This window comes from Crotalus tigris, unplaced genomic scaffold, assembly GCF_016545835.1.
Source record: "Crotalus tigris isolate CLP2741 ecotype Arizona unplaced genomic scaffold, ASM1654583v1 scf7180000017638.2057652, whole genome shotgun sequence".
Classification (NCBI taxonomy): Eukaryota; Metazoa; Chordata; class Lepidosauria; order Squamata; family Viperidae; genus Crotalus; species Crotalus tigris.
The window spans coordinates 1,481,248-1,499,224 of record NW_024096531.1 but is presented as its reverse complement, the minus strand read 5'-3'; the positions used below and the strand labels follow the sequence as shown (position 1 = coordinate 1,499,224).

General features: G+C 37.9%; 1 protein-coding gene across 1 annotated transcript; it reads left to right on the top strand.

The window, feature by feature from the left end:
* Positions 1-8,832: 8,832 nt before the first annotated feature.
* Positions 8,833-13,220, top strand: CUNH5orf24 (chromosome unknown C5orf24 homolog). Its single transcript, XM_039334875.1, has one exon. It carries the CDS (start codon positions 8,834-8,836, stop codon positions 9,398-9,400), a length of 567 nt encoding a protein of 188 aa, XP_039190809.1. The 5' UTR covers position 8,833; the 3' UTR covers positions 9,401-13,220.
* The last annotated feature ends 4,757 nt before the right edge of the window (positions 13,221-17,977 follow it).

Below are 17,977 nucleotides of genomic sequence, written 5' to 3'. Positions count from 1 at the left end.
GCTATGGAGTGTCTCTCTAAAAGAAACCCACTCAAGACCTACTCTGCTGGCAGCAGTTTTTTTTATTTTTTATTAGACCAGTGTGCCTTTTCATATATTTCTGCTCTGTTTTGCTATTAAGCAATTTAATTTCTGTGTTGTTAATTATCTTTTCATCTAATAACTTGGCTTGGTAATGGCTTACCCAGATTTGATTTAGTGTTTTTTATTATCCATCACTCAGGGAGATTTTAGCCATAGGGCAGCTCATAAATCCTAAGACATAAACGAAAAATGCACCAGGATGTGGTGATGTTTAAGCACTGATTTATGCATATATGCGGTTTCCTTTAGCAAACACACACACAAGAAAACAATTATATTGAAGCACAAGACATATAAATCAATTCGCTTTATTATTTCCAGTATTATTGGATCTGCAGCCCTGCACCCAGCCCTTATCAATCCTAGCCCTTATAGCGCTGAGCGATCCCCGCGCTTCTAGAGTCCGCTCATGAAGGTCACAGCCTGTGGCCCCCACTCCTTCGGGGCCACCTGACCTCCCCCCTCCGGCCCCGTCTCCCCGCAGGTTCGCTCGCCGTACCCCCGCAGAGATGCCTGCCAGCTGAGCCCCCCGGGCAGCCCGAGTCCGCCTCAAAGGCGGAGGGCACAGCTCGGCAGCTCCCCGGCTCCGTCGTTTCGCCTCCCAGGCACATGTGACGTCGCGTCGCCCCTGGAACGCGCCAGGCCGGGTTCGCCGGGTGGCTGTTCCCTCCAACGACCGCCCCAGCCAGCGGCCTCTTTCGGAGGCGTCCGCCTGCCGCTCCCTTCCTCCGCTCAGAACAGCCGCCGCCGCCGCTCCACCCCCGGCTCAGCCTCAGCCTCCCCCTCACCCGCTCGCTCGCTCCCGCGGCGCAGAGACCTAGACCCGGAGCGCGCACGCTGCCGCCGCGGCTCCCTGCAGCTGCTTGGCCCGGTTGGCTCGGCGAGGCCCGCTCCCCCGCCCGTGGATCTTTCCGGCTCGCCTTCCCTCTCGGTCTGCCCGTCTGGGAGGAAGGCAGGAAAGCGGCGGCGGCGGCGGCGGGGAGGGGGCCGCAGCGCCCCGCAAGGACCGGCTCCGACCCAGGTTGAGCTCGCGCTTCCCGGACCAAGCGCCCCCCCTCCCCCCAGCGTCACCCCTCTCCGGATCCCACAGGTAGGAGCCGCCCGCGGGCCTGGCGTCGCCTCTCCGCCCGCTTCTTTGCATAGGCGAGCAAGATGGAGCCTCGCCCAATTGGCTCCGTGCGAGAGAAAGAAGGGAAAGGGCCGAGCAGCGCTGCCTGCCTGCCTCCCGCGGGCGCAGCTCCTGAGATCAGGACAAGCCCACCCCTCCATTTGACGCTGAAGCAGAGGAAGAGAGAAGGAAGCGAGACGCTTTCCTCCTCTGGGGCAGGAGCGTGAGCCCCTCTTCCCATCTTCCCCTCCACCTCCAGGGAGGAACCGCGACATCCGCCGTCTGGAATAGCTTTCGAGCCTCTTGTTTGCGCCCCGTTGCATTGGAGAGGGAGGCGGTTTTGCGCCCCCTCCCCACCCCTTTCTTCCATCCCGGTTCTCCGGCCCCCGGAGCGACTTGCTGCCCTTTCCTTAAGTGGCGTTTGTTCTTTAGACCGAAGAGAGCTTCGGGAGACAAAGTGCCGTTTGCATACTTCGGAACACTTCGAATAACTGTTGCCATTATTTTGAATCCTGCCTTTAGAGGAATTGGTCGGAATCGCTACCCTGTTTGATAAGTGGGAGTCTGTAAACAGAGGTCGATCCTGTCCTCGTTTTAACTATTCAATTAGAAGTAGCAAAAAGGGAAGGGTGAGAGAACAGGTCAAAAAGGTAACTTGTTTATTAGGTAAATTGCTTTGAATAAAGCAGATGGCAAGTCCTAATGGTTTTGATCTGGTGGAACAGTAGCAAAACTCATTAAGTCCTGTGCCCCCTTTCCTGATTTATTCTTCCCTCGAGCTTATAATAAAATGCTCTGTGTAGCACATGCTCTCACTCACATATCCCAATGCAATATTCCCTGTAAATATCTTACGAAGGCCGCTGACACTCCGGTGCTATGGGGGGCAGTGGTGAGTGAAAGAGAAAGGGTAAACTGCTGTAGTTCTTTGTGTTACTTATTGCTTTTTGCATTCAGCAGCCACGGGAATCATGCAGCTCTCATACATACCGCATCTTTCTGGAATTTAATTCATTTTCTTAAATGTCCTATTTAATTTGTCTATTACAAACGGCTGCACTTTTTCTCTCCTTATTTATATTTTATATATTTCAGTAAGTGCACAAATAAGGTTATAAATATTAACTTGCTAATTAAGGGTTTTAATAAACACAGCACATGTTTATTAAAACCTATTATTTGCATATCTCTAGGTTTGACTCATATCTAGGTTGTGCTTTTACTGTATGTGGAATCCTTTTGATTATACATGTGGTCTGCGTCTTTGTTTTTAAATATTTAGTCTACAGCCCTGGGCATATTACAGAAATAGGTCCCGTATGTACAGAATTATATTGTTATTTTTCCATTAAATTTGTATTTGTTGTGTTTTTTTTTAATTGGGGAGCTGTGTATTACTTTGTACTATGGAAAGAAGAATGAACTCCTGTTTATTTCTGTTCAAGATATGGCTGCAGATTTTTTCACCGTGAACATTCAAAATTGCAAGGTGGCCTTTTGCTTCCTTTAAAATTCTCTGTTTTTTCTTTTTCTCTCACCTTTTTCAGGTTCACTGTAGAATTAAAAAGACAATAGCATCTGCAGAATATGTCTTCCACTATGCATCAGGTCTATTTTATCTCTAGCACCCTTGCTCTTGTAGTGGTGGTGTACAATGATAAAAATCAAAACCATATACAGATAAATTAACCTTTTTAGGGAAAAGAAACATAGACTAGGCCACAAGCTAGCTGTTGAGAAAAAGTGATTTCCGTTCTTGGATTTTTTTATGCAAATATTCCAGCCCCTATCTGTTTACTCTGTCTAAGTCCTAGGATACTGGCTAGATGGAAGATATCTTATATTCTTCCCCTTGAATTATATTATGGAAAAAAGAGAAGGTATAAATGTATATATTCTCCTTTTTCTTTGAGTCAAGCTTAGCTTTTGTGATTTAATGGAAACATATGTACAAACATGTACAAAATTATTAGTTTTATATGTAATCCCTTTTCTTGCAGGAGTGCACAGCAGTATAATCAGTATTCCTTCCTCTTATTCTAGCATTGTCATCATATCCTATAAGGAAGGTACAATGGAGAGATAGTAATTGTTCCAGAGTTATTTAGTGAGTTTCCTAATGCTAATTCAGAATTCTGCTGTATTGCCATAGTGTTTTGTCCTTGTTATGAATCTAAAAATATAGAAGGGTCAGCATAGGAATATTCTAAGACAAGATGGGAAACTGTATCCTCTCTTGTTTAGGATATTAGTTTTTAAAAATAACATTGCTTAACTGTAAAAAAAATCTAGATTATAACTCAAATTTAAAAAGTCTGAAGCAAAAAAAGAAAAGTATATTCTGATGGGTTTGGGATCCAGATTATGATTCAATGAAATTCTGCCTCTGCAGGACAGGAAATAGGTAGATGATCTTTATATTTCATTCTTTTCTGTGTACAACTAGTCTTCAACTTACAACTGTAATTGAGCTTACAATTACTGTGATAATTTGTGCTGGTCATTAAGTGGGTTATCCTGTAACTGCATCCAATTTTACATCCTTTTTGTGTGGTCATTAATGGACGTCATAGTCATTAAGTGAACTCATTGTTCACTACAACCATTTTTTTACCCTAAACTGGAAGTAAATGCTGGTTTCGGGCAAAAATGCCATAAATCGTAGCCATGTGACTGTGAGGATACTGAAAACAACCATAAATGAGGGCTTAGTACCCAAAATGTAGTCATGTGCGGGGGGGGGGGGATGGCTGTCAGAATTCAAATCTGGATCATAAGTACTTTTTGGGAGAGGCCTTTGTAACCTTGAATGGTTGCTAAATGACCAGTTATCCCAAAGATGCTTTTTCACAACGCAACTGGACTTTGACCAGTTGTTAAGTAGAGAACTACCTCTGCTGCATTTTCAGAAGAGCTTTTTCTGGAAAACAGTCTCTTTGGAACAGTCTGATAGATAATATAATGAATTGCTGGAGCAGAGAGGATTATAGTAGTCAAGATTGCCTTCATCTCTTCTTTCAACAGGAAATTTTATTGGATCCGGTGCTTTCCAATAAAAGAAAAAAATTATTCCATCTTGATTCAGTGCAGTTTTTAGATGGTGCAGTTGTATTGTATTTACCAGAAAAGAAAACAAATTCTTCTCCCCTCAAAATATTTAGCTTTAAAATGGGATGTTGATTGTAGTATTTCTGAGAACATAATAGAGACTGATGATTTGTGTGTGTGTGTGTGTGTGTGAACTTCTTTTGTATGGATGTCTTAATTTATAAAGTTGTTTTTCTTTTGAGTAAATACATTGCACTGTGTCAGGCATAATTTTAGAAGAGCTTTTATTTCTTATCTAAATAAAAAAGGGATTGCTTATCAAAATGCTTGCCAGCTGTAGTTTGTATAAGTCAGGAATGTCTAGTTCAGCATGGATTGTACTGCTGTCTATTATGGGCAGACTTGTGGGAGGGAACATTGAGGCCTGGAGTTGGCAAGGGGAGGATGTGAAATAGGTATGGCCAAATTTTCAGTGATAGATTTGGAATCTTCCATTTTGGGAATAGGCTAGGGTAAGGGTAGGCAACCTTGGCTCTTTTATGACTCGTGGACTTCAACTCCCAGAATTCCTGAGCCAACATGGCTCAGCTTGAAAACCTCTCCCTTTCCCCTCAGCATGGCTGGCTCAGGAATTCTGGGAGTTGAAGTCCACGAGTCATAAAAGAGCCAAGGTTGCCTACCCCTGGGCTAGAGTTATCTTTGGCATATTGCCTCTGCCAAATCTGTTTCGGGGATTACAGTACAAGTAGTCCTCAATTTACAACAGTTTGTTTAGTGACCATTTAAAGTTACAACAGCATTGAAAAAAGTGACTTATGACCATTTTTACACTTATGACCGTTGCAGCATTGCCATGGTCACACGATTTACATTTGGATGCTTGATCACTGATTCATATTTATGACGGTTGCAGTGTCGCAGGGTCATGTGACCATCTTTTGCGACCTTCTGACGAGCAAAGTCAATGGGGAAGCCAGATTCATTTAACAACTGTGTCACTAATTTAACAACTATAGTGATTCACTTAACAAATGTGGTAAGAAAAGTCGTAAAATGGGACTCACTTAACAGATTAAACTTAATTAAACAAATTAACTTAAAAAACTCGCTTAACAAATTTCTCACTTAGCAACATAAATTCTGGGGTCAATTGTGGTAAGTCAAGGACTACCTGTATTGTTTTTGTGTGTTTTCTGATTTAGTATGGCAGGAAATCATACTATCAGTTTTTGGTTATTGGGTTGAAAAACCATAGTGGAGAATGCTGCAAAAAATAAAATTAGGGGTTCAGGTTGTTGTCCTCTGATATAAATACTTGCATTTTAGCAACCTGCTTAATATTGCATGAACTCTGATAATCACTAAGGTTGCTACTGTATACCATTAAATATGAGTAAGCTCTATCCAACTCAGCAGGAATTATGTCTGACTGTCTGACTAGATTTTAGTTTGCAACTCTGGATTACTTTTTCCTCAAATTTCCTTAAGTAGCATCCCAGACAGATGATACTAATCTCTAGATGGAGTCATCCCTGATTCACTAGACCAATTAATGAAAACAATAGCTTTTCTAGGTGGCACTTTGTGAGCATAATGAATGCTTCTTTGCAGTCATGACTAGACTATATTATATTTAAGTGCAGTTTACATTTATCAGAGATGATTAGTTTGGAGGGTATTCAGTTATGCTAACGTCTGCTTTTCTATTGGTCTCTCCTAACTTTTCAGTAGATTATAGTATAGCAAAGTGTTTTTCAACCTTGGCCACTTGGAATTGTGTGGATTTCAACTCCTGTAATGCTGACTGGGGAATTATGGGAGTTGAAGTCCACACATCTTAAATTCATTAAGGTTGAAAAACACTTTGCTATAGTGCAGTGGTGGAGAACCTATGGCACGGGTGCCAGAGGCGGCACTCAGAGCCCTCTTTGTGTGCACGCATGCCGTCGCCCCAGTCCTAGGCCTTCAGCTGGGTTTTATAAAACCTTTTCGCTTTAGGCCTCTGCCGCCATGTGCAAAAAAAAAAAAGGTTCAATCAATCAATTTCAACTTCTCGGGGGGGGGGGGGGGAGGGAAAAGATCTTGCAAAGTTGGAATTGATTGATTGAACTTTTTAGTTCCACCCAGTCTGCCATTACCACTGCAGCGACGCCCACCCAATGGGCCATGCCCACACGGCACTCGACGATGCATAAGTGGGTTTTGGGTTGCAGTTTGGGCACTCAGTCTCTAAAAGGTTCTCCATCACTGCTATAGTGGATGAGAGAGATAGAAATGAAAGGATTTTTGCTTTCATATTTTTTTTAAAAAAGTTTTCTATCTCAGAAAGTCAATAATTATTGACTTTACTTCAATAATTAATTAATTGAATTATTCTTTTCAGAACTATACAAAAGCTAAGATTTAAATCCAGCAATTGCCCTTTTTGATTTGGTTGAGATATTTAAAATGGAACAGGAAAGGAAATATTAGTGGCAAAAAAATTAACCTTCATCCTTGTTCTTGTAATAGAAGTTTCTACTAGTTCAAAACCTCCCTTTGGAAAGTCATCACTGCATGCAAGTCTGGGGTTAGATTGCATTAAGCCATAATGTTTAAACCAAACAGTAGCAGGCAGGAGTCTTCGTACCACCTTGGACAAATGGTTGTCCAATTTTTTTCTTCAGACCTTCCAGCGATGGAGAAACCACAACTCCAGGAGGCAAGCTATTCCATTGCTTAATGATTCTTACGTTCTTACTGTCAGTAAATTCCTTTATTTCCAAGTATAATTGCAGGTAATCCTTGAATTATGACCATAAATGAGCCCCAAATTTTCTTTGCTAAGAAAACAGTTAAGTGAAATTTGCCCCATTTTACACCCTTTTTGCCACAGTTATTAAGCTAATCAGTGCTATTGTTAAATGAATTATGCGGTTGTTAAACAAATCTGGCTTCCCACATTTACTTTGTTTGCCGGAAGTTTCCTGGGAAGGTTACAAATTGTGATCATATCACACTGGGATAGTGAAACTGTCATAAATACATGCCGGTTCTAAGTGCTTGAATTTTGATCATGTGACATTAAGGGTGCTGCACTAGTGTGAAAACTGGTCATAAGTCACTTTTTTTAGTGCTGTTGTAACTTTGAACGGTCACTAAATGAATGGTTGTAAGTTGAGGACTACCTGTATTGTATTTTATATAATTATAAACCTACATGGCTCATATATTGTACGCATATATAATTTATAATTATAAACCTGTAATTATTGTATTGTAAAACCATGATGTAGGGCATAATTAAAATTTTTGTGTGAATCTTGTTAATTGTGGCTTGGTCTATAAATCATTAAGCAAGCTGTGGCTTACTGCAGTGAATGAAACCAATCTAGGTTGCTCTGGAAAATTTTAACTCCACTTTGAAGGCTCATTTAACCTGGGACTCTGTTAAGCAATGTTTGACAATAGCCAACTTTCTTTATTTCTAAAACGTGTTCCTAAACTTTTTGCCATCATAACTCCCTTTAGTGCAAATTTAAATTTCACAACTCAAAAAATCCAAACACCAAAATGAACATAAATGACAATTCAAAATACAGTGAAACTTTATTTTTAATTAAGACATAAACAAAAAACAAAAAAAACCTTCACACTCTCTTGGACTCTGCCGCCAAATGAGTATTCCTCACACTTTGGGAAACTGTTATAAAACATCAGACTGAAAATTGCTAAAGAATATCTTTGATTATTTTTTAGCAAATAATTTGTTGTTATTATGAGGTATTCCTATTTTTATTCCAAAATCCTTGTAAATAATTAATGCTCATTTTAACAGTACACTTCAATTGTACATAAAAATCCTTCAGATTTAGAATTATCCAGATTTTGGAACTGTGTTGATCATAATTCAAGCGTTCTGGATCTTGCTAACTCACCTGAATTAAATAGTGATGTTAGATGTCTTAATTGAATGCTACTGCTATTCTATATATTGAGATAATCCAGATTCCTCTTGCAGATTGTTTAAAAAGTGTTAATAGCCCTGCTAACAATTGAAAAAAAATTACCTGACATGTTCAGACTAGGATTATCCCAAAGTGTAAATCAGAACCCCAGAATATTAGTAATATTCCAAATGTGTGTTCAATTTTTAGTGTTGGAAACTGTAGAATTTTGACTGACAAAGAAGCCCAAGCCCCTGGCAGGATTTCAGAGGGATTGAATAATAACTTACTGGTAGTGTCCACAAGAAGTAATTGCTTGAATATGAATTAATGTTTGCATTTTATAGTATCAAAAAGAGCTTCATATCTGTGAAGCTTATTTTGATTTAGAAATTTGCTGTGAATTTAAAAGTATTTTTAATATAAAAGGTTGAGTTCATGTAGTATAAATGTGTGAAATAAACACAAATGAAAATTGCAAGTATACACTGGCAATAATTTGAAATGATGTTTGTTTTAAAGAATGCGTTGGGCTGCTTTGTGTCCTATATGAAGTTCCTTAACCTTGGAAAGCATTCATAAGGCAATAAACACAATTTAATGCAAAACTAAGTATTTTTAAAATGTTATCTATATTTTAAACTTTTATTTCATTTTTTAACAGAAAATGATGCATCCTGTTGCCAGTAGCAACTCCCCTTTCTGCGGGACTGGAAAAACATCTTGCCTTAATGATGACAATGGGACACCCACCGATCAGTTTGATTTATATTCCACACAGCAACCCAAGTATAGCCACACAGTCGGGCACAAGCCAATACCATGCCAGAGACAAGATGCATTAAATGAACCACATTTGCAGACCACAAGTAGCAGAAATTTAGAGACAAAAGATGAACTAAAAAAAAAGAAAAATCTCAACAGATCTGGAAAACGTGGAAGGCCTTCGGGGACAACAAAATCAGCGGGGTACAGAACGAGCACAGGTAGACCACTTGGGACCACCAAAGCAGCTGGATTTAAGACAAGTCCAGGTAGACCCTTGGGTACAACTAAAGCTGCAGGTTATAAAGTCAGCCCGGGTAGACCTCCTGGTAGTATTAAAGCTCTATCACGGCTTCCAAATCTAAGTTATACTTGTAGCAGTGCGGCTTTTCCTTACTCTGTGGTGCATAACAGAGGAGTACATGCTACTGGTGAAACAAGTAGCAAAATCAAACAACCCACTGAATAAACATGTATAGGTTGATAATATTTCTTCAGTAATCATTTTTAAATTATCTTGAGTTGTGGCATGTTTTTTCACTTCTTTTGTAACTTTTTCACAACTTCCTTTCCTTTTTTAAAAAAAATATGGCATATCATAAACATACAATGTTTCTTTGTACAAGTGAAATTCTCAGTGATGCGCTTGTGTATTTTCAAAAGTAATTGCAAATATTCTGAGTGACAGATAATATTGTCTAGTCATTTTAGTTAAGGAGCTATTACTTCAGATAGCATATTTCCAGCTCCTTGATTTTTGAAGATTGCAAAAGATTAAAACAAATCAGAATAGACTAATAGAAACCAATCATTCAGGACTGTCTTATAAGTAATAGTAGTTCTATAAATTTTGCAATGTATATGATTATTTTTTTCTTTCTTTAAATAGGAATGAGTAGAAATGAATTTTTCCACAATTGCTGGAATTTAACACGGACCTCAGAACTTGTAGATATGTCAAAACTTTGAAGCTATATTTTTAGGAAGTTATCATTCCAGGCAGCCATTCATTGAAGTGCTATCAGTTACAAATAATTCAAATATTTTGTTGAAGACATAGTTTGTATGCAGCACCTGATCTATAATCTAAGTGCTACTTTTCCATTACAGTATGGTATCTCTCTCTCTTGGAAGTGCAAACTCTTGCACACTTGAGTTCTGGTTTATAAGGCCTAAGACTATACACACCAAATTATAAATAATAAAATATCAGAATTTTTTTATAAATAAGTTCTTAAAAGTGCTATCAAATTTGCAGTTAATAAACATAATGAAGGTTATCTCTGAAATTTTGTTCTCTTATTAGTCTAATTAATTTGAGTGATATATAGCATAAGCAAAGTTGTAGAATTGCCCTGTATTTTTCAAAATCTGTCAAGAAACAAGTTCAAAATGACTTTATAATATCTGCATAGCTGGCAGCATTTTTTAAAAAATAAAATAAAATAAAAATATTTGGTATAATTGAAAATTATACTTTTCAGATACTTGATCTTCCCATTTTTAAAATAATTTTGTTAGTACAAAACATCTGGAGCTAAGTGAGCATATATTTACCAAAGGAAGACATTTCATGGTTCATAATTGGAAATGGTACAGATGATGCATAAGCAAGTTTTCATTTGATGTATTTATAGATACCCAGATATCTAACAGAATTTAGGAATATATCTATGCATGGAGGTGCAGAATGATAAATACAATTTCTGATTTTTGTGCACCTAAAATAAATGTTCTGCATTGAGCTGGGTATGTGTTATTATTTTTAAGATTGTATATGAGTGTGTACGTATGTATGTATGTATGAGACAAAAAGGGGGAAAGAGAGAAAAAGAAAAGCTATATCTACAGTATTACACAAATTGCATTGTAATTGACCAGAAAACACTCAATATTAAATAAATTTCAAAATTTCTTTTGAACTAAAGCTATTCGAAAACTAAGTTTACGTTTAGTTCATTCTTAAATGTTTATGTTCAGATTCACTTGAGAGAGGTTGTAAATATTTGCAACTTTCATTTGGGATAGATCTCTTTCACATCAAGTACAACAGTATTGAATTTTTTCTTGTAAGATCAATATTGTAGCCTGCTGACGTTCTGACGACAGCTCTGATTTCAGTAATGACAACTTAAGAAATGGATGTCATTTCATGTCTGTTTTATCAGGAAAAAAGCAGCAAGCCTTCAGGTATTCCAGTGATGCCTAACTCATAATGAGCTGGACTTTATCCTCTATTTTATAACAGAATGTTGAATTGCTTTGAGGGGACTTTGTATGCACTGGCAACCATGAACCTCAACAGTACTGGAAGGCTTTTTAGTCATGTAAACTAAGGCAGCTAAACTGCTACTAAATTGTTTTGTCTTATTTTGCTAAAGCTATGAAGCTTATGTTTCCTTGAGAAACTTTGGAATTATCAGTTTTTTACTTTTTTTCACAGAGGTGCAACTTTCGACACACAGTGCTAATATGAGCTAATTCTCCCTCAGGACATATATTGTACTGTCTGTTTTGTTACACTCCCCACCCCTCCCCCAAAGCTGCTTGGAGAGCAGCTGAATGTAAAATCTAAAAAAAAAATAGTATACTCTTACAGCAAGATACTAATTTATCTTATGCCAGAAGTGTATTTTTAATCAACTAGATTTCTTACCTCCTGTTTTTCTCATGCTACCTTTTTTTAACTCCTCACAAATGAGTCTGTTTGATGAATCAGTGTATTGGGAGGTAAGGCAGATGCATTATTGTTCTAATGTGATGAATTATGTATTCTGAGAAAATATATGCTAAGAAAACAAGCAATTTATGTTTATCTATAAAGCTTATTAATTATATCTGATGGAAAACACATCCATTAAAAAGACTAGTTAAAATAGGCAGAAAGGAGAGCACTGTTGGACATTCTTGATTCCAATTGATTTTACCTTCCACTGCAGTTCATAAGGGCCATGATGGTAAAAACAGAAGTCAGCGATTTGAGATGTTTGAATGATAAATTCAAATATTTTTGCTACCGCTATATATAGTCTTCTGAATACATTGTGCTTTTTTGGTACATTATCTCTTGTCATGATAAACACTGCAACAGCATGTTAATTCCTATGCTTTGTTATTACTGGGAAGAAAGAGTATCCTTTCTTTCGATAGTATTGATACATGATTTGTAAAGCAAATGATAATTTTATATTCTATAAATTAATTGTACTCTACATAAGCTAGGATTGTTAATGTGTATTCACACTGCTCAAAACATCTACATGTTGTGCTTTATCTTTCTTTTGGTTAAATATAGATATTTGTTGTATCTTTTGATAAATAAGCATTAATAGGGACCTATACTACTTAAAAGACAGAAAAAAATGCTGTTTACTTTCTAACTAACTTTACATAAACTATAGAACCAAATAATTTTTACTACTATTTTTTAAGTCTTGCACTGGATATGTTCAAAATTATCGTATAAGTAGTACTTTCTAAAAAACGCTTTGTCTACTACACCAAGACTCACTTTTGTTTCCTAACGTTTTAAGGTTACTTATTACTGATTGGGATCTTTGTTCAACAATGGGCAATTTTTAGGAAATTACACATTTTATTTTGGTCTCACAAGAAATCCAGGAAAGTAATATATATGGGTTGGGAAATTCCATGACCAACAAGGCAAGAGGGATTGCTGTCAGGGCATTAAAAAGAATTTGAAAGGCAAAAACTTTCAGAATGAGAACTCTACACTTACTCCCTAAGTTGCCATTCTACTTTATATCACTGTACATACAATGCAGCAGCATGTAGTTCACTACCTACAGTTGCTTGCAATCAAAGCTTCTAGACTTGCTTATACTCAAATGCTTTTTATTATACATATAATAAATATAGTTCATTATTATAATGAAAATATTAGAACAAGCCCTTCCTTTTGGTCTCCTTTCCCAAACAGATAAATTTAAGTTCTGCAATGTGTACCCAATTTCATCTTGAAAATTATGATAGCATAACATTTTTAAAAAATATATATATTTAAATACTGTAGGCTATTTTAAGATTTTCACGTTCACGATTTGCTTTTCCATGGACAGGTTATTTTATTAGAAAAAAACCATTAATACCATCATCCTGTCTTCTGGTGTAAAAAGTCTGATTAGGTAATTGTGTTTGTTCTTACATCCATGAACCTCAGCTACTCATGTGCAATTGTCTGTATGGGAATGGAGTAGTATTCATGAACTGTACTTATGTCATCATTTGGATGTATATTTATTAATAAAGTAATTACTTTAAACACAAAATGTTTCATTCTTGCCATGTATTGCATCTGTCTTTCATAAATTTCATAAATGTCTTAATTTTATAAAATAATGCAATAAATTTACTAGCCTACTTAACAGAATGAAGAACTGTTAATCTGATGTTTTCATTGTTTTATGCATAAAAATATTGAATTAAATTCTTTTAAGTTTTTCTTTTGTTCTGCTCCTCATAACTTCTTATAATGTCTGATTGAAGGACAATGTCCACAAATGTTACTGGCTATTGATTTTGGTGACAATCTAATTAATGTTATTTGTATGTACATGTGTGAGACTAGGTCTGGATGACAACAAAAGCGTGAATGAGTGACTTGTATTTTGGATGTTTAAAATGACTATTTTAAATCTGGAAATCAATTGAGTGGTGAGGGGCTGAATACCATGGTAAACATGTGACCAAAATTTAACAGTTGATTATTTAAAAGCAATGGACCAATATTTAATTTAATATTAATCTTTCATTTTAAATATGTTTTCACTTTTTAAAATATTAAATATTAAAATAGGCTGTCAATTGTCAGTTCCATGGCTAATATGAACCTTTTGTTTTAAAAAAAGTGCACTGTTCCTTTACTAAAACCTTTTCAGAAATATTGTAATGTTACAAAACAGAAATTTTAGTAGCATTTCTTTTTAGATTCTCCATTAGAATAAAAGGGATAATTTTAAATTTAATTTTAATGTGTCTTTATGTCTTACAGCAGTAAATTTGGCCCTGTAACTTTTAGAGTTGCATTGCATGCTATGGAGAAAGGAGACTTTGTTCTTTGCTCAAATACATTATTTGCCTGCAGAACATCCTGGATTTTATCTCTGGTAGTTCCATTTAAAACTGGATAACTCCTATCTCAAATGCCAGAGAGCTGCTGCTCAGTAAGTGCCCTAAAATAGATACACCATTGTTTGATTTGTTACACAATCCTATGAAAAAGCCTCTTGCATTTAAAATCTGAAATTACTTCAACCGATAGTGGTGTTTCTTGTGAAATTTTATGTAAGATTTTTTTATTTTGATTAATATGTGTAAGCTCTTCTACTAGAGTAGATATAGAATTAAAATAGTACAGACATATATTGAGCGGTGTGTGTGTGTGTATGTATATGTGTGTGTGTGTACACACACGTACACACATATATATATATATAATCTTTAATTATACTAAAAATGCGAATCCTGGGTATATTCATGTTGAGAAAAATAGTCAAACACCAGGATAAATATAAAAACAACTGTTTAATAAACTAACAACTGTTTGATAAACTTAGCTTTTGTTGGCTAACTGCCGATGTCAGTGGAATGCCGGAGGCTCGAAAGCCTGCTTATAAGACTGGCAGTTTGTGCACTCTGTTCATAGAACTCGTTACCGGTCTACCCGCCCCAGTTGACCGTATTGCTTCTAATAGTCTTGCATTTGTCTGTATACTCGTTAGCTCAGGGATCATTGCCTCTCTTGTCGCTCTCTTTGCCCACTTTGGACATATCTGGGTACATGTTGCTATAGGATGGTCCCCCAATGCCTCCTATCCTGTGGCCACCCCCCCTGTTGTGAGTGTGGCACCCCGCCTCCCATCATTGGCTCCTGTACGAATCGTGCTGGGGATTTCTCCCCTTTGTCGGTCATGGTTCTTTGCTGTTGCATGAGACAGCAGTTCTGGTCTTGTGTATGGCAATGCTCGGGTCCATATGGCCAGCAACAATCACATGCTTGACCTTGCCGGGGCGGAGGCCATGGCCCAGGATGTCACCAAGGGCGGCCGGTTACTGAAGGAGGCTTGGCTATCGAATGAGCACTCAATTAATTGCCACATAGAGTTACTGCCTGCTTATCGGGCACTAAGGAAGTGGAAACAACAGCGTAACAACTCATGAGTGCAACGGGCGCAGCCTACGCAAGATCAGAACCGCTGTCTCATGCAACAGCAAAGAACCACGACTGGCAAAGGGGAGAACTCCCCAGCACGATTCGTACAGGAGCCAATAATGGGAGGCGGGGTGCCACACAATGGGGTGGCCACAGGACAGGAGGCACTGGGGGACCATCCTTTAGCAACGTGTACCCAGATACGTCCAAAGTGGGCAAAGAGTGACAAGAGAGGCGATGATTCCCGAGCTTATGAGTATACAGACGGATGCGAGACTATTAGAAGTAATATGGTCAACTGGGGTGGATAGACCGGTAACGCGTTCTATGAGCAGAGCGCACAAACTGCCGGTCTTATAAGTAGGCTTTCGAACCTCTGGCATTCCACACGACGAAAGCTAAGTTTATCAAACAGTTGTTAGTTTATTAAACAGTTGTTTTTATATTTATCCCGGTGTTCGAATATTTCTCTCTCCCTCCCTCCCTCCCTCCCTCCCTCCCTCTCTCTCTCTCTCTCTCTCTTTCTTTACACACACACACACACACACACACACACACACACACACACACACACACTCTCTTACATACTTAAGGTTGACTAGACCTGAATATTGGAATCCAGAAAATAAATTAATCTTTTCAAGCTTTTCTTATAAGAGAAACCTCTTCTTTATTGTTACTTTGTCTCACAAAGTACTGTGTGTGTCATTTAGTGCTGGAGGCTGACATGGAATATTTCAGTGTTTCATTAGTTGAATATAGCTCCTAATGTTTATTTGCCCTAGGGATATTTGCAGGGAGTGAAAATAAGCAATCCCTGATATAAATTGAAGCCTATTTGCCACTCTTCGCACTTAAGAGACTTATCAGGATCAACAAAATTTGGCATTCTATTGGGGCTAGTGCTGCATACAAGGTGCTCTTGTGTGGAATGTCACTTAATTCCTTCCCCCCCCCCTCAAAAACAAAGTTTGAAATATTCAGAATATTGTATCTTTCTCTTTCATGCTAAGCAGCTTTTGAATTTTTGTTTTAATTTACAACTGGGACCTCCCCCCCCCCCCGGCAGCAACCTTGTATGATGCACAATTTGCAGACCAAGTTGCAACAGCCCTGCATTCCATAATCTTAAGGCTACACATTTTCTTTCCTCTTCCTTTCCCACATTTTAATGATTGGTATGGAGGCTTCTGGCATAGCACTTCCCTAAAATGTTTATAGAGGGGAACAATACAGACATTTCAAGGTAAGCCAGTGATTCAATGTTAATTTCCAAGGTATGTCAGCAGTAAACATTATATATGCTCACATACTAAGACTTAAAACATACTGTTATATTAGCAGGAGTGTATGTTTGTGGAAGGTAAGAATCCTGAGATAGATGCTTTTGACAATCCTGAAGAAATAATATTTTTAGATAGATTTTAAATATTTTTAATGAAGCAATGCTACTTACAAATGTCATTACTTCAATATCTGTACAGTTAGAACTGCAGCTATAGAAATGATTGAAAAATTTAAACTCTAAAGTTGATACCAAAATAACACTAAATCAATAAACATTTTTGTTCTCAGTATGCACAAATATTTATGCTGTCACAACTTGTATAAGAACTATGATCCTTTCCCAGTCCTTAACAGAAATACCTAATCCAAAATAGGTAATGCCCAACAGCGTTAACTAAGAAATGTATTTTCCTTTGCACATGTTAAGATACTGGCTTTGAAAGAAACACAGCAAGCTTAGCTCTGTTACATACAAAGGAAGAGTTGTCCACTGGAAGCACCATAACAGAGTGTTCAGCTGGTGGTGAAAACTTCTTTGCCGCATTCTGAATGAATGGCAATGTGTTCTTTTGGTTTCTAGACAGGACCTCTGCTCAGTGAAGAATACTGTATAACTTATTCATGGGACAGACTCCAGATCTGCCACCTATTTTATATTGTTCATGACAACTATTATTCTGATGACCAAAGAGCTGGTTGGCAGTCCTGTGAGGCTTTGGTAGGTAATTACTTGGGTGCTTTATTAATACCAATAGTTGCTTATTTAATAAGTCAAATATTACTTTTAACTTCTTTATGTTTGTCTAATGCAGTGGTTCTCAACCTTTTTAATGCCGCGACCCCCAACCGGTCATAAGTCGAGGACTACTCAACCGGTCGTAAGTCGAGGACTACTCAACTGGTGCAGCACCGTTTGCAGAATGGGACTTTTGGCAGGCTTAGCAGGGCAGAGACAGCCTGGACAATTCCTATTGCTTTTGAAAGCCAATAGAATTAGACTCTATTCAAGAGAGTCTATTCTATTGGCTTTCAAAAGCCAATAAAATAAAAGGGAGTAGCACAGCTAAGGAAAAGGGAAAAAATGGTGGACTGCGTTGTTTGGCGACCCCTGTGAAATGGTCGTTCGACCCCAAATGGGGTCCCGACCCACAGGTTGAGAACTACTGGTCTAATGTTTGTTTGTTCAGTCATTTATTCAAATTCTAACGCTACACACTCACTAGGTGTTTCAGGATGGTTTATAGAGCATAACAGCAGTAGTGAAATTAATATAAATATCACAATAATAGAAGTAACCATGCAAGGGGAAAAAGACAGACTCAGAATACACAACGTGAATGAGTTCATGCTTTATCCCAGCCAAATGTCTATGAGAAAAGTCAGGATTTTAAGACCTTGAAGGACAGCAGGGCTGGGGCGATATGGAATGGGGAAGGTGCTGTTCTAAAGGACAGGTTAATAACAACAGAAGGTGTATCTTTTAGGTTCCATAAGATTTATGTATTTATTGGATTTTTAAAGCTGCATGAATCCAAAAAGACCCTGAGCAACTTACAATACTTCAAACACATCATTTTAAAATGCAGT